Raw genomic sequence first — 23,489 nt, 5'->3', positions numbered from 1 at the left:
ATGACGTAGGTCAAGTTAAAATACCTGTAATGGTATTTTGCTTAAAAGTTGAAAACATTTAAGTGAACTTTGTGTGATAGCACAAACTATAGCTTAATCTCAGATTTTTTTTTAATAACCATGTAATACTCTCTCTTTTTAAAATATTTTTTAAGTTTTTTTTTTTTTTTCGGAGAGAGAGAGTATGAGCAGGAGTGGGGCAGAGAGAGAGGGGGAGAGAGAAAATCCCACACAGACTCCATGCTGTCAGTCAGAGCGCGATGCAGGGCTCGAAACCCATGAACCGTGAGATCATGACCTGAGCCAAAACCAAGAGTCAGATGCTTAACAGACTGAGCCACCCAGGCACCCCAATACTCTCTTTCAAGACTCTAGATACTGTCAGCAGGGAGCAGTCATGAGTCTGCACCACAGAATCTATGCAATTTCAACTGCAGTCACCAGGGAATACTCATTAGTATACGGTTGTACTATTAGATAAATTTAGCAATGATTATTTCATTGTGACACTATTCTGCATCTACGTTTATTTTTTCAATTGTATGCTAAGTGACAGTTGCACATAAATTAATTCTGAATTTTAGATCATTTAACTGAACTCTATTCATTTTTTGGAGTGAGGAATACTCTACTTACACATTTAGTATAGGGTAAGTTTGCCTAGCATATAAATCTTAAACTTTTAAAAATATGCAGATGATAGGAAACACCTGTCTAACACACATTCAAGCCAATCAACTCCGAAATCCTCTTGTGACATTATCAGATACACCCAGACTTGTTTAATCTGTTTGGTTCAAGTTAAGACACTGTCAAATCATCATCACTTGGATTTGTAGTATACTTGCTCAGAGAGATTTCCTATGACAATGGGAAACATGTATTCGATCTATGTACAATTAAGCATGACATTATTAAAAACTTTTTACTGGTAAGAAAACTGAAATACAGAGCAGTGAAGCAGCCTGACCTGTCTACCTGTCAGTGATGTCCAGAAAGCCTGATGCTACGGTTGGATGTCTGTGACACCCTCTGCCTCAACTCAGCCAAGCGGAGACCCTACATTCTGACTGTTGAAAACACAAGACTGTGGTTCTTGTCCAGACACCCTGCCCTTCTTAGCTAAAACTAAAATAAGTTGAAGACATCGATTTCAACAAAGTTATATAGAAAAAAAAAAAGCACAATCCAAACAGTACACACTAAGATGTGAAAGTCTCCTGGCTCCTATGGCCTTCCATAGTCCCATTCCTCAAGGGTCACCATGGATGTGTCTCTTTCCAGACCTTCTATTCGTGTATAAACATATAATTTTTTATAGAAATGCTATAATGCTATGCGTGGAGTTCTGGAACTTGCTTTTTCATTCCTAAGTTGGAAATGAGACATGAACAGTCTGTTTAATATAAGAAGTGATGAAACAAAAAAGAAAATATAGTATGTTAAAAAGATATTTCAGATTCTAGAAGTAAAGAACGGCCTGGACGAGCCAGAAATCAGCCGTTACTCTACACGGATTCAAATTTCCCTTCAGGTTACATTTGGCCTACTTTCGTCTAGGTTAAGAGAAGAAAATGCTAAAACCCTACTATGTCTAAAAATAAATGCCAAACATCTAACCACATTATACACCACCTTATATTATGGCTCTTTTGTTTTCTATAAGTAGTATCTTCTAGTCTACATATTTCTTGGAATGGAAATGCTATTTAGACAGAATATTATATTTAAGGAAACAACAAATTCAGTGTTTAAAGCCTCTTTCACTGTGGTGTATTCAGCCAAGTATCTAATAGTGACTCTTGTGTGGCCTTTCTTGCTTTTATCCAATGCAACTCTTCAGCTAAAGCTTTAAAGGTGTCTAGGTTTAAGAACACTTGAGATCTATCAATATAAAATTTTCAATTTCAAGTTCCTTTAAAGTATGATAAAAGGAAACAACAGAATATTCTTTAAAGTCCAGGAAATAAAGATTATATTTCAATTGTGACTACTTCTAAGAATGAAATCCATCCATTTCTGGTGATCTTACTGCTTCAAGTTGCTAAGGTCTAAGAACACAAACAGAAGGAAAATGTGTTTTCTTTGAGAATAGCTGACACACAATATTTCCTTAGTCAGGTGTATAACATAGTGATTCCACAACTATATACATTACGCTATGCTCACCACAAGTGTGTAGCTACTGTCTGTCACCATGTAATGCTATTACAAATCATTGATTGTATTCCCCACGCTGCATCTTTCAGCCCTGTGACTTATTCATCCATAACTGGAAGCCTGTTTCTCCCACTCCCCTTCCCCATTTTGCCCATCCTCCTACCCCTCTCTTCTCTGGCAACCATTAGTTTGTTCACAAACAGGAGCAAAATCTTAACATCTCATGTATTTGAGGGCTGTGTGTTCATGATATCAAAAGAAAAAAGAAAACCAAATGACTCATTTATTTTCACTGAACTCTCTTTTTTTTAGGCATTGTCATAGAAAACTTGAGGTTAATAGAAAAAAGGAAATTCATTTTCTGAAATCCTTTAATACAGCCACTATGGAAAGAAGCAGATTTTAGTGCTGACATTCCCAGATTTACCATTCACTCTTTTATAGCACAGTGGCAAACAAACCTTGCTCACCTTCTTATAATAACTTTAAAAATGGGATTGTCGGCTGTATTTACCAACCCTGTCATTTCCCAGCATAATTATAGCATACATCCTGAATGGAAAAGTTGTTTTTAATCTATGTAAAAAAAAAACACAACTACAAGAGGACTACCTTCTCCTCCCCTCCCACCCTCTATTTCTCTACCCATCTGATAGCCAACAGGGATTTGTATTGTGTCTTCACATAATTGTGTAATCCTTCATAAACAACCTTAGCTGTAATGATTCCATTTTGATAATGTTTGATACTTGCCGTATGGCAATTTTTAAATGGCTTACAGTAAAGCTAGGCACTCTCTTACTGACATGTTACAATTTTCTTAGTAATTTTTACTAATAGAATTCTGTATGTACAAATGTTCAAGGGCAAGTCCTTCCTTCTGAGATCGCACCTAACCTGACAAATTTAAGTGACAAAACAGATGGAACAGAAACATATAAGCTGTTATGAACAAAACTAGGACCAAAATGTAGTCAGAACCAATTTACCCAGGCCATTCATAAGATTAGTTAAATTTAAGAATCTTAAAACTAACTTATACTGAAATTTTACATAGTATGGTTTTTCAGATTCCAGGTAGAATAATAAGGATAGAAAGGGAAAACACTACCAAGTTTTAACTACTTGTATTTAAAATAAAAAGACATAATAAACTTTACAGTGAAAAATCTACATTTTAAATGCTTGGCTTCAGTGTGCTCTACTTGGGAGAGACATGTTCTTTTGGATAATGGCTTTCATTTGTTTTTGTTTTCGTTGTGACACCCCAAGAATTCATAGAGCATGATTAATCCACACTCAGTTTGAGCTAAGCAGTTGTAAAATGTCCTCATCTACAGCTCTTTCTAGTCTCTTTCTAGGATCTTCAAATATTCTAGGAACAGATAATTTTTCAAACCAATGAGAAGCACCATTGCAAGTACAGCAATCCATTCTTTAAAACTCTAATTAAAGTTTATACCCTCACCTCAACTCTGGAATATCCCCTCTTGAGACCTATCATCCTCCTCCATTCCCCACCACCCCCCCAAGCAAATAACACTACTTAAGGAGTCTACCTGTTCGATCCTTTAGAAGCTAAAGCCAACAGGACTTAAGTTATAGGTAGGATAATGACCTTGATTATAAATCAAAAAATTGTGTATTGTTTATGCATAGACCCATCAATGAAATCCTGGATGCTCTATAAGCACCATGTCTATACACAATTAGCCTGTTAAAATGAAGAGCTTCCTCCTGAGGTAATAGGACATGCCCTGAGGTAATAGGACATGCCCAGTAACATCTGCCTAAACCCACTGGTAAAACTGCTGTCTTCTTTTGACCTGGTGAGGCACATCCAGCTGCTCAAAGACCCTGGGCTGCTGAAAAATGCCCACCATTACCACTCTATACAGAGGACCTTGCCTGGGTGAGAACTGTAACCCCCTTGCTTTCCAGGCTGTCGGTCCTCCATTTTCTAATTCCAGGTTTGGGGAGAATGGAGGATGCCCAGATAGGGACCCCAGCAAATAATTTCCAAGAGAACCAGAGAGCTGCCCATTGTGATGCCCTCTCCCATGGCTATGGAAGTACCCCAAGCATTTATAATCTTAACTAACATGTTTTGTATAATAGAAGGGGGCCAAAAATCAGTTGTAACTTTTATAAAGTACTAGGATTTTGATTTTGTAGAAAAAGAAATACAAAATGGGTTACAGGTGTCAGATACAAGGTTACAAAGTGTATATAATGTGAATATATATTATATTTACATAACTGTTATTTATATTATATATAAAAATATATGAAATTTACCACTTCAGGGGTAATCAAACAGAACAAATTAAAACAAAGTGTCATTTTTAACCTATCAAATAGTGAAGATTTTCAAAATGACAATCATTAAATCCTGGGTAGTATTAGTAGGGTTGTCACTTACTTACACTACAAATAGTGTAATCTTTCTGGAATGCAATTAAACCATAGTATCAAGAGTGTTGACAGCATTTATTTTTTTCTGCTTAGTAACTGCCTATCAAGAATTCTCTAATAAAGAAATGATAAAAAGAAAATGTATGAAAAGTACAAATGATACAAACTATCCGTCTATTCATCCATTTGTCATTGTTTATAGTAGCTTAAATATCCAAAAATAATAGATCGTCAAAAATATAATAACATTTATATATAACGGAATGTTAGGTATACATTAAGTACCATGATCATTAGGAATCATCACTGAAATGAAGAAATGTTCAAAAATAATTTCTAGAGTACATTGGATGTATAATTCTAGGTATAAAATACACAAAAATAATATAATAAAAACTGGTCTGAAAGGAATGTACCTTTTTTTTTTTTTAAGTGAATATCCCTGGAGTGAATAAAGACTGATTTTTATATTCCTTTTTTGGTGCTTTAACGTATTTGCTAAATTTTCCACAGTGAAAGCAGGAATAAAAAAAGAAAAGAAATGCATGCCTGTCTAGTAAATCCATTGTGCTGCTGCCCTTCATCTATAAAATAATGTCCAAGTTGGCTAGGCTCACATTAAAGTCCTTGTAATGCTATCACATCTTATCACCCAATCGTATTTCTAAAGATTGTGCAATTCGAACACCCAGTTCTGTCTCAGATGGTCACCAGGCTTGTCGTGGGCCATCTAGATTCTACTCAGGCTCTTGTCAACAGGCCTAGAACTTCTCTCCTCTAGAGTTTCTGGTCATAACTCATGATTGTAACCATTTTAAGCCAACTTCAGATATTCATGATGCTCTAAACCAAGCCTGGCAATCATACAAAATTCATTTTAGACCCTGATTCCAATTCATTCAGCACAATAATTTAGAAGGAAGCCCCTTCTGAGAGCAAGAATCCCATCAATATTTATTAAATGAATGAAAACAATCACTACTGTAATCATAATAGCAATGGCAACTAACATTTATTGAGAGCTTTGTATTTATAAAGAGGCACTGTGTCAACTTCACTGATTTTATTTAATGCTCTGAACAATCCTCCATTTCACAGGTGAAAAAAACTGAGCCTCAGGTAGGTTATGTATGTTTCCCAAGGAAGTATATAACTGGTGTCAACTTGGGATTCAAATCCAGCTGTGTCTGATACCAATATGCTCTACGCTACCAAATTTTCTACCGGAAGGTCTACCAGAAATCATTTTGCCTATGATACATTTTTATTAATTAATCCATGAAGCTAAGTAAAAATGACGTGTTGAATTACAAAGTTTTCTTTTACATATGAAAACAGATACAAAAACAACAGAATTTTCTGTTGAATCTCATTACATAATGAAATGTTTACCTGTATAGGACCAGCCAATCTCTTCAACAAGTTTCCTTTGTTGTCTGTAGTATCCATAAGCCCAATCTACAACCAAGAAAAATCAGTTGATCAATGTGTAGAAAAATATGTGGTCCAAATGAAAATATATCAGATGCCCAAATCTTTTATCCCATAGATGGTCCTCAATTAATCCTTCCCATGGCACCTTCCCAATGATTCCTCTCAATTCTGACCTCCATAATTATAGTCTCTGTTGTTCCTGTTCTAGTAGTTAGTATAAATTTTAGGGGGCACATTTAAAAAATGCCGAAGTTCAGGCAGCAACAAAGCAAACATTCTGGGTAAAGCAGGAGCAACCTAGAGGTGTTCATCCCAAAGAAAGATGGATCAGAGAGAATAGTTTGTCCTACCTCCAAATTTTTCTTACTATTCCCTTAGTCAATATCTAAGATCCTGTTGATTAGAGATACTTTCAGGTTTACAAACCAAGTCTGGTCCATCAATGCATCTGGGAGACCCAGAGGTTATCATGTTTTCAAAATTTGCTTCCTTTCTGCCAAAAAATGAAATTAGCTGCCTTGAGTAAATGAGAATTTAAATGTATGTATGTTGGCTGGAAAAAAGGCTGTGTTTGACCCTGTCCATGACTTTGTCTCTTGGAAAAACCTAGATGTCCGAGTGAGGTAATACAGTAGGAAGTTTAGGCATCATAAAAGTGGGTGCCTCATGACTCAGAGAAATTATAGATCAAGAACATGTGGCAAGAGGTATAGAAAAGAAAATGGGTGGAAGCCAAGGTGTCACTATGCATAATTCATAATTTTGCCAGGAGCCATGCTTGCACTCAAAAAAAAAAATATATGCTATATATATATGCACACATACCATACATATAGGTATGCTATAATCTTTCTCACCATTTGAGAAAAGAACCCTATTTCTTCTTTTTCTTGCTACACAGTTGTTTTCTCTTTATTGACAATTTCAATTTCAGGAATGCAAATATCTAAGGGCACTGAAGAAATTATTTTCCTCTTGTCCATGTTATATACTCTCTGATTAATACACCATGGTAATTAATAACTACTTAGACTAGTTCATAAAAGGTAAAAATCAGGTTTGCTATCAGAAATACATATTCTGAATCTATAGATTATTCAAAACCCAAACTTACTTTTAAGAAATAAGGGTTTTGTATTTGTTTTAAAACTTTTATTGTTCATAAACATAGGTAAATATTCTATTGGCCACATAGCACATTTCAGCACATATTTATTTTTATAGCAACTATATTGAAGTATAACTTATACATCACACAATGCACCCATTGTATACAATTTTGTGGTTTTCAGTGTATTCAGAGTTGTGCAACCATCACCACGATTTTAGAACATCTTCATCATCCCCATTAGAACCTCTATAACCTTCGGCTGACACCCCCAATTCCACCCTCGTATCCCACAGGTCTAGGCAACCACTATCTAATTTGTTTCTATGGATTTGCATATTCTAGACATTTCATATAAACAAAACCACACAATACAGCCTTTTGTGACTGGCTTCTTTTTGTGTGTTTGTTTGTTTATTTATTTGAGATGGAGGAGGGGCAGGGGGCGGAGAGAGAGAGGTGGCAGGGCGGGGACAGGGGAGTGGCCACGGAATGTCAATCAGGCTCCACACTCAGCGCAGAGAGAGCCCAATGCGGGGCTCATTCCAGGAACCTGGGATCACGCATGACCTGAGCCGCAATCAAGAATCGGTGGCTCAACAGACAGAACCACCCAGGCACCCTGTGACTAACTTCTTAAATTTAGCATAATTAATGTTTTCAAGGTTCATCCGTGTTGTAGCATTTATCAGTACTTCATTCTTTCTTATTGCCTAATAGTACTCCATTGTGTGGTGACCCAGATGGCCTTAAAGTTCCCTTCAGCTTGATTAAACTTTGGACAGGCTTCTTCCTGACTCTAGGCCCCGATCCTATTTTTCTTAGAGCATTTAGTTTAGAAAACTTTGTAACTGTAAATTCCTTCTCTGCACTTTGAGATGTAAATCTTTTTTAATAGCCACATACCAATTTTACAACCAAGAATGTACTACTCAAGGACATGGAACCATCTCTTTTGTTTTTTTGGTTTTTTTTTATTTAGTTTTGAAAGAAAAGAGTGAAGGAGAGGCAGAGAAAGAGAGAGAGAGATGAGAGAGGATCCCAAACTGGCTCTGCACTGTCAGGGCAGAGATCCATCTCATGAACCGTGAGATCATGACCTGAGCCAAAATCAAGATGCTAACCAACTGAGCCACAAAGGCGCCCTGGGAACCATCTCTCTGAAAGGAAATAGGGCCTTATCACCCAGTTTCTATGAAAGGGTAGGAGCTTAACTTTGGTGAGGTGCCTTGCTCCAAGGTGCAAAAACTACCTCCTGTCATGAAGATATGAGTTTATTTTTCCTTTGGATAAAGCCAGCTGGCGAGCAAAATGGCTTATGGCTTCCTGCTAATATCCTGCTCTGCTATTCCACTGGGGGCTCAACATCAGCCATTAAAAAACCTTTTCCCTTCTATTTCATCAAGTTGGGTTCTGACTTGGTTCTGGCCTCTCTCTCCACTGCAAGAGCCTTGACTAAAGTCTCCCTTGCTTGTTTAAGTTTGTCCAGTAAAATTTTTGTTTTGACGATGGATATACCCCATTTTATTTATCCATTCATCAACTGAAGGATACTTGGGTTGTTTATTCTTTTGGGCCATTATAAATAGAAGTATTCATATTCATGCATATGTTTGTTTTACCACTTAAAAAGTAAATATTAGGTTCATAATTTATTTTTCAAATACAGTGTCCAATAAAATTGTAGTCATTTAAGGTTAAGTTCTGAGAACAAGTGTTTCTTCATGATCAAGGAATATATACAGTTAGATGTTAGAATGGGCCTCAGAGGCCATTTGACTGAGACTTTAACAGTTTACAAAAGAAATAATAATTCCTGGAGATAAGGTACTTTATTCACAAAAAAATGTAAATGATTTGCACAGGGAGTAAGTGGCAAAAATGGAAACAATAATGCATGGCTCCTGTCTCCTACTCCAGAAACTTCCCAATATCAAGGGTCCCAAACAATCTTGAGTTATTGGTTACTCTCTTAAGGTGTTTTGCCCGAGAAAGACCCCAATAGAATGTATGCTTTCAAGAGGAACAGAATAAAACAGTAGTCTAGAAATTAACCTGAAGAAATTATTTGGACAAATAAATTACAGAGAATTGATTATACCAGATTTGACCTGGCAGTCAGTTAAATTTTTTCCTCTGAAATTTTACACTGGCCATAAGGGAAAGATGTATTGTCATTTATTACATGTTTCAAATATAAATATTTTAAAAATAAGACATTTTTGACATATAAATGCATTTTTAAGATTTCAAAAAATCAAAACCTACATTTAACAAGTAATCCATTGAAATAAATAAAACAGTAAGTGTTTTAATGATTCAGTCTAAAAGATGACAGCAAAATATCAGCAGATTTTAGCTTTCCTTGTAGGGCTTTATCACTACACAATGAGCATTTGTCCTTCGTTTTTAATTACTTACATTAAGAAAGCTTTATTCAATACAGGATTCCCAGGTGTTGGTAGCTCTCTTCAGTTCCTTTATGTATTGTTCCCCTAATTGTTACTTCAAACAATCCGTTACACATTCATATGCTAATTACATAGTCCTTGGGCGTGAGAGAGTACCCCACTTTTAAAATTCTGCTTAGAGGTCTGATAGATGAGATGTGATAGCTTCAATGAACAAGAAAAAAGAAGCTAGGTTCACTTTTTTGTTGTTGTATTATATACTTTGAAGACCAGTAAATCCTATATGAAATGAACCTATCAAAATGCTTACACATTTTTAAATAAATTAAAATCATGAAATATAGAATGTTTTTTTATATTTATGTGAATTTCAGTTTCTTTCATTTTTACATTTTGTTTCTTTCAATTTAAAAGTATTTGCCAGGTCTGTATTGGCATGAGTGTTTTGTAGTGAAAAAACTAAGAAAGAAATTTCAGGAATGAATTGTACATGCAATATAGAAGAAAATATATATTACTAAATTTTTAAGGCTACTCTATCTGTTCTGAAAAAATATTCTTCATAAAGTGGACTTTTACCCTGATACCAAAATTAGGAGAAATTTCAGGCAACCTGAAATGTTTGTTTCAACATATTCCATCTTTACCTATGTTGAGCACCTAAAGATATGTAAATATGTAAACGTGTGTGTGTGTGTGTGCCCTTTATTTTTCCTTACATTCGGATGATGAAAATCAAAGTCTACCAGATGGAAGATATAGATTAACTTAGCATTTTGTTGTTGTTGTTCAAGTTTATTTTTTTTAAACAAGAAAAATCTGGGTGTTCATTTCCTACTAAAAGTATTATAAATATTTTGAGTTATAAAAATGCCTCTGAGTTTGCCCTTACCCTAAAGAAAGTCTCTGCTTCATGTTGATTAATAATTTCACCTGCATCCTACTATATAATCTAGCAGCAGCACTCTGACCACACACACACACACACACACACACACACACACACACACACACACACTTTAATGCTATAAAGTGGCCAAACATATGACAGGGAGAAGAAATGGACTGGTTCTCTGAAAAAGAAGCTTCAGGTAGAAAATAATCACAGATAATGTTTGAAGACTAGGATTCTAAAACCAGGTTTCTCAAAGCAGACTTTCCCAGGGTAAATGATACTTGCATATTTCACCAAAGAACTTCAGCAGAGGAGAAAAGGGAGTTAGCTGATGACAGAAATCTGGAAAGGCAGAGAAGAAGGAACAGAATTGGAGATGAATTTTTAAAGCCCTTGAGTATCACCTTGGCAATGAAAGACTTGGGGAGAAAGATCAGAAATGTTCCAAGTGGAGGAAAAACATGGGCACCAAGAAGTGGCAAATTGTGGTACCAAAGGTTTGAAATGCCAGTTGGGGTCTCCTGTGACCTGCATATAGGACACTGGGGACTTATTCTTGGTGACAGCTCACCATGATACAAGGCTCACATCCATTTTCACACTTTTTGTTCTCATCCCACTGTCTCCTCTTACCTCAATTTCTTTTGCAAAATGAAAGGAGATGGTCTGTTGAATTGATCAAAAAGTATTGCATATATTTAGTATATTTTTTTAAATGTTAAAGAAGAATATTAAATAAGTAGATAAATAAATTGAATTGAAGTGAAAGAGGTTGGGGGTAGGCAGGTGAAGAAAGGTAAGTAGCTGGTGGCCACTTGCAGAAGGACTTGGAACCCCTAGGGACAACCTGGTGTCGTCAGAGCAGTAATCATCCACTACACCCTTTGGCTGTCAGACACGCAGAAGACTGAAGTGGCAGGGGGAAAACAAGTTGATAGTTATAGCAGTCATAACCATTTCTTATTGAAAATAAAGTAATAAAAGACCTCTCTCAGAGAACAAACAAATTAAATCAGAAATATGAGTTCTTGTAAGCAGAGAATCAGCTTTTGACTGAAGAACACCTGTGAGCACATCACCTGGCTATAGAAAATCCTTTATTTGTGCCGATGCTCTATTGCAAATGGCTTCTTCGGGTTGATAAGAAAGCTGAGTTTATGACCCAAGTGATCTCACCCAAAACCTTGTTTAGCTAGCTAAGGCAAACTTCCAGGTAGAATTCAATCTGCCCACGAGTATAATATAGAGTCTATAAGACCACACATGGCAGGCAGACTTTTTTCTATGGAAATTTCCATCATTGTATGTGAAGAATTAGTTTGCTGTCAAACTGTGTCCTAACATAGCCTGCAGTTACCTCTCTGGAATATAAATTTTTACTTGGTATATATGCAGACACATTTGTGAAACATAATTTAGTTAATTATGATAATTCAGAAAATAGGCTTAAGATAGTTACAATGCAAACATTATATTTACTGTTAATCACTTCAGATGTAACCAGACTCCCTAAAAACATACTGCTTTTAAAAACACATGCATATTATTTCCCTCCTAAGTTACTTGTTTTTCTATTTCAGCTGCTTTCTAGTGTTAGAAGAAGAGTTTCATTGGTTTCTCTCCTCTGCAAAGGCTTAAAAATAAAAGTACTTTTTACAGTCTCAAAAGTTAAATTGCAATTTATTGCCAAATAGGATGGCACACGAAATCAGATTGCTAAAGAGATGGAAAGAGATGTTTCTAGAGTCCAGGTGACCTCTTTATTTAAGGATAAAGTTAAAAAGATGAAAAATGTAGATACCTGAGGCACTTTATGAACAAAAAAAATCAAATGGTAAATTCTCAAAGGAGGTGGAAATACTAAACATATTGATAATGTAAAAGAAGAAAGGGAGCTATTTCTTCCATATGCTTGTTTTACTAGACATCCAATTAAATACATAGTCCTCACAGGAGTAAGAGTCTGGAGGTGAGCAGTTAGATTTTTGTTGTCTCTTAACACTGAGGATGGTGTATGCTTTCACAGAGAGGATTTGTATATTGAGAATATGTCCACCAAACCTACTCAAAACTTTTCAATGAAAGAAAATATTCGCAGGCTTGTCGTGGAAAAGTAGCCAGTGTTTCTTCTTATACTTAGATGAGTTTAACCTAATGTGATTTGTCTATATTCCTAAAGTTGAGGTATTTTCTGTTAAAAACATTTTAATAATTTTGACCTTTATCACACGGGCAATAATACATTCCTGTTTCAGGTAAGTTAGAAAAAATAAAGATAAGCATAAATAATTGTAAAAATAATCTATAATCTTGTCTCCTAAACATAACCATTCTTTACCATTATGCAAATATAGAAAATTTACACTTTACACAAATTGAATTACACTATTTCATTATTGGGTGCCCCACTTTTTCCACCTAATGACAAATCGCTGGTACCCTCTCAAGTTAACAAATATGATTTCATAGCATTGTAACAGTTCACTTAAAGAATTCGCTGCTATTGGATATTAAAATTAAAAGTTGATTTAACTTCAGAAAATTTATTCCTTAGGCTTAAATGATATGAGGAATGAAAAGTTCCCATTAAGCTAGTGTGAGCTTCACATATAACATCAAGTCTGTAGGAGACTACCACATTTTCCCCCTATCAACCTTCTTCAACACCAGATAACACTAAAATGGCACAAATTCATTGCTATAATGTAAGAGTGAATTTATTCTACTGCAAGAGAAAGCCTAATTGTTGGTAAAATCATGATAATGGCAGCAGAAATAGAAATAGCAACGTGTAAAATAACTATTAGAAGAAGAGCAAAAAATAATATTAAGAGTGGAGAGAGAGCAAAATCTGTGAAGCCGATGAAAATGGGTAGAAAACATGGAATTCATCAAATTACAAAAATAATGTTCCATTCATTACGTTATATATTATTATATGATATACATTATGTATTATTATGTTATACCGTTATAGTATCCATATTATAATAGTGTGCCATTATTTACCAACCTAACTAACGTTTCTGTTGGAAAGCATTATATCTATGCACTTTCCCTGAAATCAGGAGTGCAGAAAAGATGTCTGTTGTGTAGCTCTATGATTAGGATCACTTGGGAAGTTCCGGGCAACTGGTGCACTAAAACAACCAGTTAGAGGATATAAAGGGATTCCATTAACATTTACTGTGAAAATCATAAAACATCAATAAGTGCACAAATAAACAAAATACAAACTATTATTAATATACAAGAAAATGTAAATAAATAAAAAGACCCACCCCTATCCTTGAATGGGAACACTACAATATGGGGAAGATATCAGTTCTTTCCATATCAATGAATAGGTCAGATTTCAATGGGATGTTTTCAATTGGCAAAATTATTCTAAAGTTTATGTAGAAATCTTAATGTAGAATAGTACTAGATAAGAAAGTTTGGGAAAAGAGTGAAATAATGGGGGCTTGGTTAACCAGTTACTAAAAGGTAAACTGACAGGCAGATCAATGGAACAAAGCATATAGCACTAAAACTGGACTCAGTATAGATACCAGTTTAATCCACGACAAGGGAAAACATCACAGTCACATAAGGAAAGTATAAAGTTCAACAAATATTGGGAACACTGGTTATTTGGGGAAAAAAAGTTAAATCACACTTCATACATACATCAAAATAAAGTCCAAGTGGATTAAAATGACTGATAAAAAAAGATGTACAAAAACTATAGGAAAAAATATAAATGAATGTTTCATTTATTGCCAGATGGGAGGGGCCTTTCTATACACAAACAAAAGAAATCATAAGGAAATACTTATAGCTTTGATCACCTAACATTCAAAACTTGTACAGAAAAATGTTTAGTGAATTGAAAATTACAAATGTTAAGCTATTGGGAGCTGCTAAAATGCATCAAACAAATATAATGATATATTCCAAACACAGAGAATTCTTCCAAATCAATAAAGGCAAATATATGAGCAGACAAAAGTTAAAAATGCAGACATAATTAATTAATAAACCTATAAACTGTTAGATTTTAGTGAGTATCAAACAAATTAAAATGACGCTGAGATAGTATTTTTTCCAGTTACCAAATATTGCTATTACTACTATTATTATTACTTTTAAAATATTGAATAATGCCCCAAAGATCTTGAAATGTTGCTTAACCTACAGGTAGAAGTACGAACTAGTATGAACTCTCTGAGAAGTAAGCTAGTAAGAGTTAACAAGAGTCATAAAATGCTTCATAGCCTTTGGGACAATATATTCCTTGTCAAGGAAATATTTCATATTATCAGAGATGAAAACTAAGTTTCATAAAGCAAGATACTTACAATCGTTTAAGTCACCAGGAACAATTGTAAAATATGTTAATGTGCAAAAAGTGGGGGAAGTTTAAATAATGTTCTATTCATAATATAATGTGGATTCATTAAAATTGTGTCTCAAAAATACATATGTGGAGAAATCCACGTGATATAAAGCATTATCAACAGTTATGATACAATTTTAAATATATTACATATCCAGAAATGCAAATCTCTACGTGTGGTGCCATTGGGAGTGATTTTTTTTACCTTTTTAAAACACGTTCTAATGCTTTCTGTGTATTTTAGCGGTTTGTATTAGCTAAATATTTTAAAATGTTAAAGTGAACGTGTATTTCTAAAGGAATATCCCTGACTTTACAGGCAAATGGATTAGAGACAAATATATAGATATGTTTTGAAGATGGGGTAAAGAAAAACTTTGAGTTTCAAGTTTCTTATTTTGGATTTTACAATAAAAGCTCCTCCTTATTCACAAGATACTGCATGCAGTAGCTAGCATTTTTAACTTAAGTTTAGGAAATCATAGCCAAGTCTACATATGGCTGAGCACTTCCGTTCCCAAGAAAATTAAACGCAAGAGCCACAGCAAAATAGACATCGTAACAAACTCACATCATCTTATTGGCTGTCATGATCAGACTGATTAGATCATCTATTTGGGGTAAATTTTGAAACAGCACTTGTTTTAATTTGTGCCTTATTTCTAAAACAATACTTTTTGCTTAGATAAAATTAGGTCCAAACTTATGTATCTATCTATTAAGCAGGAAAACCTGGCAACTTTATGAGCTGGCAATCTAATTCTGAAATGTGTGTGGATCACATGTCAAAATTGATTCATTATGCAGTTATGTCCGGGCAAGGCCAAAAAATCCTCTTGTCTTCTTTCCAGGGTACTGACAGAAAATTCATTTGTGTCATGCTTTTTTAGACTGCCTTTTATTGGTCCAGAAAAAGAAAACTTTTACTCATAAGAAACGTACTCATTTTAACAAGCAGACTGGTATTTTCTCAATTTTTTTAGTGATTCACTTTCAATTTGCCAATATATTTTATAAGCTTACTAAACCACATGCTATTGTTCATTAAGCCCACTTGGCTTTCAAAAAGAAATCAGGGAGAACATGGTGGACCCATCCGACTTAAACTATAAACATACGTCAATATTTGGTGCCTCTTTTCACTAACTCTTAGGGTCAGAAATCTAGACTCTCCTTTGGAATCCTGATTCCGGACAAGTCAAATGTCTTTGTTTGTATACCTACAATTGTAAAATGAAAATAAGTATCTCCTGTGTGCAATCAAGTATCCTGCAACAAAGGATAGGTCAGCCATTTTGAACTCTTTGTAAAGCACGTGCTTACTTACATCAACTCATTTCATTTCATTTTTTTTTAAATTTTTTTTAACTTTTATTTATTTTTGAGACAGAGAGAGACAGAGTATGAACGGGGGAGGGGCAGAGAGAGAGGGAGACACAGAATCGGAAGCAGGCTCCAGGCTCTGAGCCATCAGCTCAGAGCCCAAGGCGGGGCTCGAACTCACGGACCACGAGATCGTGACCTGAGCTGAAGTCGGCCGCTTAACAGACTGAGCCACCCAGGCGCCCCTCATTTCATTTGTTGGATTAATTTTTCCAGTATTTAGGTTTTTTTTGTCAACAGTGAAGAAAAATTAAAAAAAAAAAAACACACTGTGATGTTTATATCATACACATGGCGTAAGTTCAATTCAGTTACAAAATTATTCATTTGTTTACTGTTGTTGTCTGGTTCTTAACCTAAAGTATTCTTTAGTCTTAAAGATAAGTATAGATCCTCAGTGCAGATGGAATATACAATTCCCTATATTCAAATGTTGAACTGAGTCCTATAAGAACAATGTGAACAAAAAACATACTTAATTTCAATTAAACTTAAAGAGACTATCATCTAATTTTTTAGCTACATTCCAAAATGAATACATTTTTAAAAGCAAAGGTTTCACAATATTTATATTTTCCTTGTTTCAGAAGACTTAAGGAAGTATAAGATCATTATTTAGAAGTTCATACTGTTTACATTTTTAAAGAAGTTCATTTTAGAACCACCTTCCCCACTAGCAATTGTAAGGAATTAAATGCTTTAAAACATTTTTAATGTATATTTTTTGAAAGAGAGAGAGAGAACAAGCGCAAGTGGGAGAGGGGCAGAGAGAGAGGGAAACAGAATCTGAAGCAGGCTCCAGGCTCTGAGCTGTCAACACACGGCCCCAAGTGGGGCTTGAACTCACGGGCCGCGAGAGGGAGTGCATGACCTGAGCCAAATCTGGACACTTAACCGACTGGGCCACCCAGGTGCCCCAGTAATTAAATGCTTTGATGACATCCTTAATTAGTTCGCTTTCAATTAACAGGCACTTACCTATATTAGTCACTGATTTTGTTCATAGCTGTATAAAAATGATGACATCTATTGCTTTTTTGGTATAGATGTCTCATTGTCACTAGCTATCAAGTGATAATATGCATCTTCTTATTTTGCTCTGTTGTAGAATTTATTTGAAGTGAGTGGAAACTGCTGAAATCCTACTGGCTCAATTGACTGGCACAATGTAGGGATGTTCTATCTGGCTAGCAGAATCATTTTATTTGCTACACTTTCTTCTGCTTGATACTTTTGTGCCCCTCCCCCTGCTCCCTGCTCCATGCTTCTACTCTTTGCAAATTTTGCATTCCCCCTGTACTCTCTTCTCTTTCTCATGTGCATTCTCCACAGAAATTGGTGTCTCCTTGACGCTCATTCTGTGAACCACCAAAGTCTAAGAAAAGAGGAGTGAGTTCGACCATCAATTACAACACACCTATCTTCATATCTTGCACTGGTGAACTATCCTACCAACGACAGTACTGGGTCTTACCGGGCCACCCTCGAAACAACTTTTTCCAACTTTTGCCTGAAATTTGAAAGTTCTCTGCAGTGGCAGATGCTCATTAGGTTGCCTGGATGACCCAGGTTTATTGCACTCAGAGGAACAGTATCTAAAAAGCATTCCTGTTAGTACATAATTAATAGCTTTGGAGAATACATCTCATTAATTACTTTTTATACACAATCATAGTCAGCTAGGGGTTGGATGTTACTTATTTTGGAATAGTTAACTCCATTGGAACAAATATGCTTTCTCTCCAGGTTTACCTTTCCGTTTGTGAAGATGTCAAGAGACTGAACAAGTTAATGCAGTGTTTTCAACCTGGATTGCAACCAGACCTCCACTGGCATTCTGCCCTGAAGTTACTGGGCCACTGGGACACCTCAAGATAATTAACATACTCCTGTGGTGTCTAATGTGATAATAGTGGTGGTTAAATGAAAAAGAACATCCTACAACAGACCAAGGGTAGCACCTTTGCACCTCAAGGGAAAAGAAAAGGTGTTTTGTTTTTTTTTTATGACGGGATGTAGGCCTTACGTTTATAGATGATATATCATGAAGACTTAACATATTGAAATAAGACTTATGTTTTCTTTAATATACTTTTTTTTTTTTTTTTTTAATTTTTTTTTTCAACGTTTTTTTATTTATTTTTGGTACAGAGAGAGACAGAGCATGAACGGGGGAGGGGCAGAGAGAGAGGGAGACACAGAATCGGAAACAGGCTCCAGGCTCCGAGCTGTCAGCACAGAGCCCGACGCGGGGCTCGAACTCACGGACCGCGAGATCGTGACCTGGCTGAAGTCGGACGCTTAACCGACTGCGCCACCCAGGCGCCCCTCTTTAATATACTTTTAAACATCTAAGTGACTTCACGCCTTTGTGAAGTTCATAACTTTTGCCATTAATTTCACTAAAGGCAAATATTTTTTGGTGGAAAATGTTTAATTGGTCATCTCTCACTATCTAGCCAAAGACATATTGATTTAACCTTGGAAATAAAATCTCATAATGCTCATTTTGTGTTCAAGGGAATGTTATTTTCTCGATGTCTTGATTTTTGCAATAAAAAAAACAAAACAATGGAACTGAGCAGATCTATGATTATAAAGAAAATGCTGTAAGTGCCACTCCAAGTTTAAAGTATAAACATGGTGGGGCGCCTGGGTGGCTCAGTCGGTTGAGCGGCCGACTTCGGCTCAGGTCATGATCTTGCGGTCCGTGAGTTCGAGCCCCACGTCGGGCTCTGTGCTGACAGCTCAGAGCCTGAAGCCTGTTTCGGATTCTGTGTCTCCCTCTCTCTGACCCTCCCCCGTTCATGCTCTGTCTCTCTCTGTGTCAAAAATAAATAAACATTAAAAAAAAAAATTTAAAGTATAAACATGGTAAACTTTGGATGGAAAACAATACTTTTGTCTTCTTCCATATTTATTCTTTAAATGGTCATACTGACTGAATATAGATTACAGAAAGAAAAGGCAAGAGCTAACTGTTCATTGATCTGTGTCTTTAACATGTAGTACTAACATGCCATTAAAGATTTGATATTCATATTATGTAGTTTATAGCTACTTGCCTCCTACAATGCCTCAACTTTTTCAGTCAAGGGTGCCTCTCCCAAAACAAAAAGCTGGTTTTCATTTGTGATACTCCGAAAGGATACATATCATGGTGAAAAGAAACTGGAACTAGGGATGGGGCCAGAAGAACTTGGAATGTAACTCCTGGCTGTAAAACTTCTTGACTGTGGATCTTTGGAAGAATCATTAGCCCCCTCTGATAAATAAGGTTCCTCTGATAAATAAGGTCCTCCTATACTGGTGCGGTAGGTACACTCAAATTAATTAATTCCTTTGAGTGTGTAAAGGATAAGACGATATATTGATATAGGCAATAATGCTTTCATCTGGGAAGTAAGCTGAACTCATTTACAGATTATTTTCTAAAATGAATAAAGGTTATTTAATACATTGCTAAGGCAGGAGTTTTCTCTCTTATTCTCCATGTAAGATAGTACCCATTACACTGTTTAAAATGGCTCTTGTATTGCTTACTATCTCTGTAAGCAAGCTAATGTTTCTAAGTCTCACTTCCCAGGCCTACAGAATAGGCATAATAATTATACTGACATGTGTTTGGGATAAAGCACATATGGCTATTAGTCCATATATATTATATTAATTTATAATTAATATGTTAGATGTGTAATTATACATATATTATAGGTAATTATATATTTATTTATTACACATTTATATTTCACTTAGACTTCATTCTGCTATTGCTTTTTTTTTTCATTTCAGCAATTTCACCGATTCATTATTTTCTGTGTAAAACAACAAACTTAATTTGCCAACAAATAGGGTGTGGTGAGTCATTGTACACAAAGGCCTTTTCGAGAATATGTTCGTTGAATTTCAATACAAGGCGAGTTCAACATTTCCCCCCCTGTGCGTATATTGTCAGTTTTACTCAATAACATCCTCAATCTAGCTGAAAAGATTCAAAGGCAAAGCAATCAATAATATACAAATTTTAGTTTAATTAAACTGAAAACAACTCATTTCAAAAGCTGAATAGTCACAGAAATAGCTTTGAAGCAAATGAGTACATAAATTTCTTCCTATATACCATTAGCAATACCCAGAGTTTAGATTCTGACATCCTCAGAATATATACAACTGTCACGAATCCAGAAGTAAGAGTCACACAGAGTATCCCACAGTAATACATCTAATAGAGGAAACTGTGTAAGGTGAAGGAGAAAATCTGAGGCAAGAAATTCAAACAGCATCAAAAGGTGACAGCAGATGGTTGAAGAAGTTGACTGAACAATGATTACAAATAAAAAGACAACCTCAAGAATAGTTGTGGACTATTCAATGACATGAAAAATGACATTCATTCTTCAACACTGTCTTAAGGAATTATTACAGATGAGAATACTGGGATACAGGCGTCACTGAAAAAGTTATATTGCATTAAGGATATTTTTAACAAAGTGGAAAACCAATTTATATTTTAGAAAGATTTTTATCATAAACTGGGAAAGTTTTTTAATAAATATTTTGTGCTTTGAAGGATATATATTAGTTACTTAAAAAATTCAATTCTGTGGAATGCCTCATTCCATCAGAATGATGCCAAAATGGAATGGCATATGCAATTAATTTAACAGTTAGTGGCTTTATATTAAACTCCATGCACTAAAGATGCATAGTTAAAAAAAAAATAGGGCCTCTTCAAGGAGGTCACAAACTAGCAGCATAATGCCTAAAGTTCTTTAACACATTCAAGTTCATTGACAAGAAAATTGTAATTATTGAAGTACTAATTATTTTAAACTACCTTTTTTTAACCTCAAAAAAAAAAAAAAAACAAACCCCACCTTACAGAAAACAGTCAACTCCTTTAATCTTTTTACTTTTTATTTTCTTATTTTAGAGAGAGACAGAGAAAGTGAGAGTGGGGGAGACAGGCAGAGAGAGAGAGAGAGAGAGAGAGAGAGAGAGAGAATCTTAAGCAGACTTAATGCTCAGCATGAAGCCCGACGTGGGGCTCTATCTCATGACCCTAAGATGATGACCTGAGCCTAACTCAAGAGTCACCCAGGCATTCCCTACTTCAATTTTATAATTTTTTTAATTTTTATTTATTTAAAAAAAATTTTTAACGTTTATTTATTTTTGAGACAGAGAGAGACAGAGCATGAACGGGGGAGGGTCAGAGAGAGAGGGAGACACAGAATCGGAAGCAGGCTCCAGGCTCTGAGCCATCAGCCCAGAGCCCGACGCGGAGCTCGAACTCACGGACCGCGAGATTGTGACCTGAGCTGAAGTCGGACACTTCACCGACTGAGCCACCCAGGTGCCCCTTTATAATTTTTTTAATGTTTATTCATTTTTGAGAGACAGAGACAGAGTGTGAGTGGGGGAGGGGCAGAGAAAGAGGGAGTCACAGAATCCAAAGCAGGCTCCAGGCTCTGAGCTGTCAGCACAGAGCCTGGCGCAGGGCTCAAGCGCATGAACCACGAGATCATGACCTGAGCTGAAGTAGGCTGCTTACCCAACTGAGCCACCCAGGCGCCCCCCTCCTTCAATTTTAAATGGTATCTATGTACCTTCCACTAATTGAATGTTTGCTTCACATAGTATTTACATGAAAGGAATACTTCTTTTGAGGATGCAATTCCCAGAAGCCTCTCTGGTATCAGAGCAAGGAGCATTAGTAGGACAAGAAGCTGGACATTTCCCAAGGACATCCCAGCCAGACTCCTTGAGACTTTGTGCACTCACTGTCCACCTGAACATCCCTAGTTATGCCAGTGGCCGTAGGATGCACTGTTCCCTCCTGCTCAGAAGTGTCTGGCGATTGCTGGCGGTGGGCCACACAGGGAAACTGATGGCAACACCATGGCCCTGACACAGCTTTCCCATCTCCCACTGAGCCCTGTCAGTCAGCTGCAGCCTGTGTGCTGGGTATTGTGATGCCCTGCGGGCACTGCCTATCCATCTCTCCTCCAAGGCTGACAGACCACCCCAGCTCCCTGGCACACTGAACAGGAACCAATGTAATTTTATGAGCCCCTCCTATAACGCTGCCCTTTAATGCCCAATGTACCAAATTCTTTATGGGAGACCTAGCCGTGCTTAGGCTATAACAAGAAAACAATCCTAGTATGCTCTGATTTTAATCATATTGTTTATTTTTGTCTTTAAAACGCCACTGACCAGCAAGGACATTTCAGCAAAAATAAAAACAACAAAAAAAGATTAATCGATAATTTATGATTTTAATGAGCTTGATTCTTTGAATTCAGGGCATGTCTTGAGGATTTTTCACACAAACAATTGATCCTTTTCACGGCTTAATGCCTCCGTAACTTCCTGCACACAGCTAACAAACTGCCCTGGGCACACACACTCCCATGCCTTTCACACTCTGTGGGTCTCCAGAAGTTTACATTTGGGAACAAGAAGAAAGATCTGGGGACCTTTTCTACGCATGAAGCTTCCTTAGACCTTCAACAGTATGCATCTTTGTAAGAGATAATACAAAACATTACTAGAAATTTAGCGTATGCTAAAAACTTTTTCTACACAAATAAAAAAGTAATGCTTTAATAATTCAGATACCATCAACACCCGCAAGCAAATGACTGAAGACAGTGGTAAACACAAATGATTTCACAGAGGTATAACAATCTGCAGCTAAGAAAACCAACGCTAGGTTTTTGCCTTTTTAAAATAGGCACTACATAGGGAGGAATGAAGATAAACACACAATTTTAAAAACAAATATAGTCCGTGTAGCTGGATAATTCAGGCAACCGTTCCAATTTTTCCCAGCAATGAAGGTGCATTATTTTTGCCTGACCTTTATGAATAATTTCCTGAATGTCTTTAAGCTGTGTAAATAAATTGAGAATTACTTTGGTTAAATATTATATAATTTGAAGTTCTATTCAATCTTATCCTATTGTACTGACAGTACTCAATAAAAAGGAAATAAGAGAAAAATCTTCCCCATACCTGTTGTCTAAGGTAAGAGAATTGTCTCATTCTCTTTGTAAGTAATCCCAAAATAAACTTTCATTTTATGTGCCATCTGGGTATAGCCTTAGAGTATATATAAAATTAGCACAGGGTAAATGTAGCATCATTGTATCAAATAGGTTTGTTAAATAAATTAATTAAATGATTGTAAACATAAGAAGTACCAAATTAAGCTAAACAAACATATCTTATTTATTCCAGGCACCCTGCTGGTATACAGATGAAAACATTTGGGGTTAGTCTCCCTAATGCAGAGCTTTT

General features: G+C 35.9%; 1 protein-coding gene across 4 annotated transcripts in view; it reads right to left on the bottom strand.

Moving 5' to 3' along the window:
• Positions 1–23,489, bottom strand: part of PTPRZ1 (protein tyrosine phosphatase receptor type Z1) — a 184,461-nt gene that overhangs the window by 123,473 nt on the left and 37,499 nt on the right. For all 4 annotated transcript variants that reach the window (XM_078440090.2, XM_078440091.2, XM_078440094.2 and 1 more), the window contains exon 2: positions 5,968–6,033. In XM_078440090.2, coding sequence (XP_078296216.2) covers positions 5,968–6,033 — 66 coding nt within the window. The remainder of the gene's footprint in view (positions 1–5,967; positions 6,034–23,489) is intronic.

The sequence above is a fragment of the Panthera onca genome, chromosome A2 (genome assembly GCF_046562875.1).
Source record: "Panthera onca isolate mPanOnc1 chromosome A2, mPanOnc1 haplotype 2, whole genome shotgun sequence".
In the NCBI taxonomy this organism is placed as follows: domain Eukaryota; kingdom Metazoa; phylum Chordata; class Mammalia; order Carnivora; family Felidae; genus Panthera; species Panthera onca.
The sequence above is the reverse complement of the archived record's forward strand: the minus strand, read 5'-3'. Positions and strand labels throughout refer to the sequence as shown.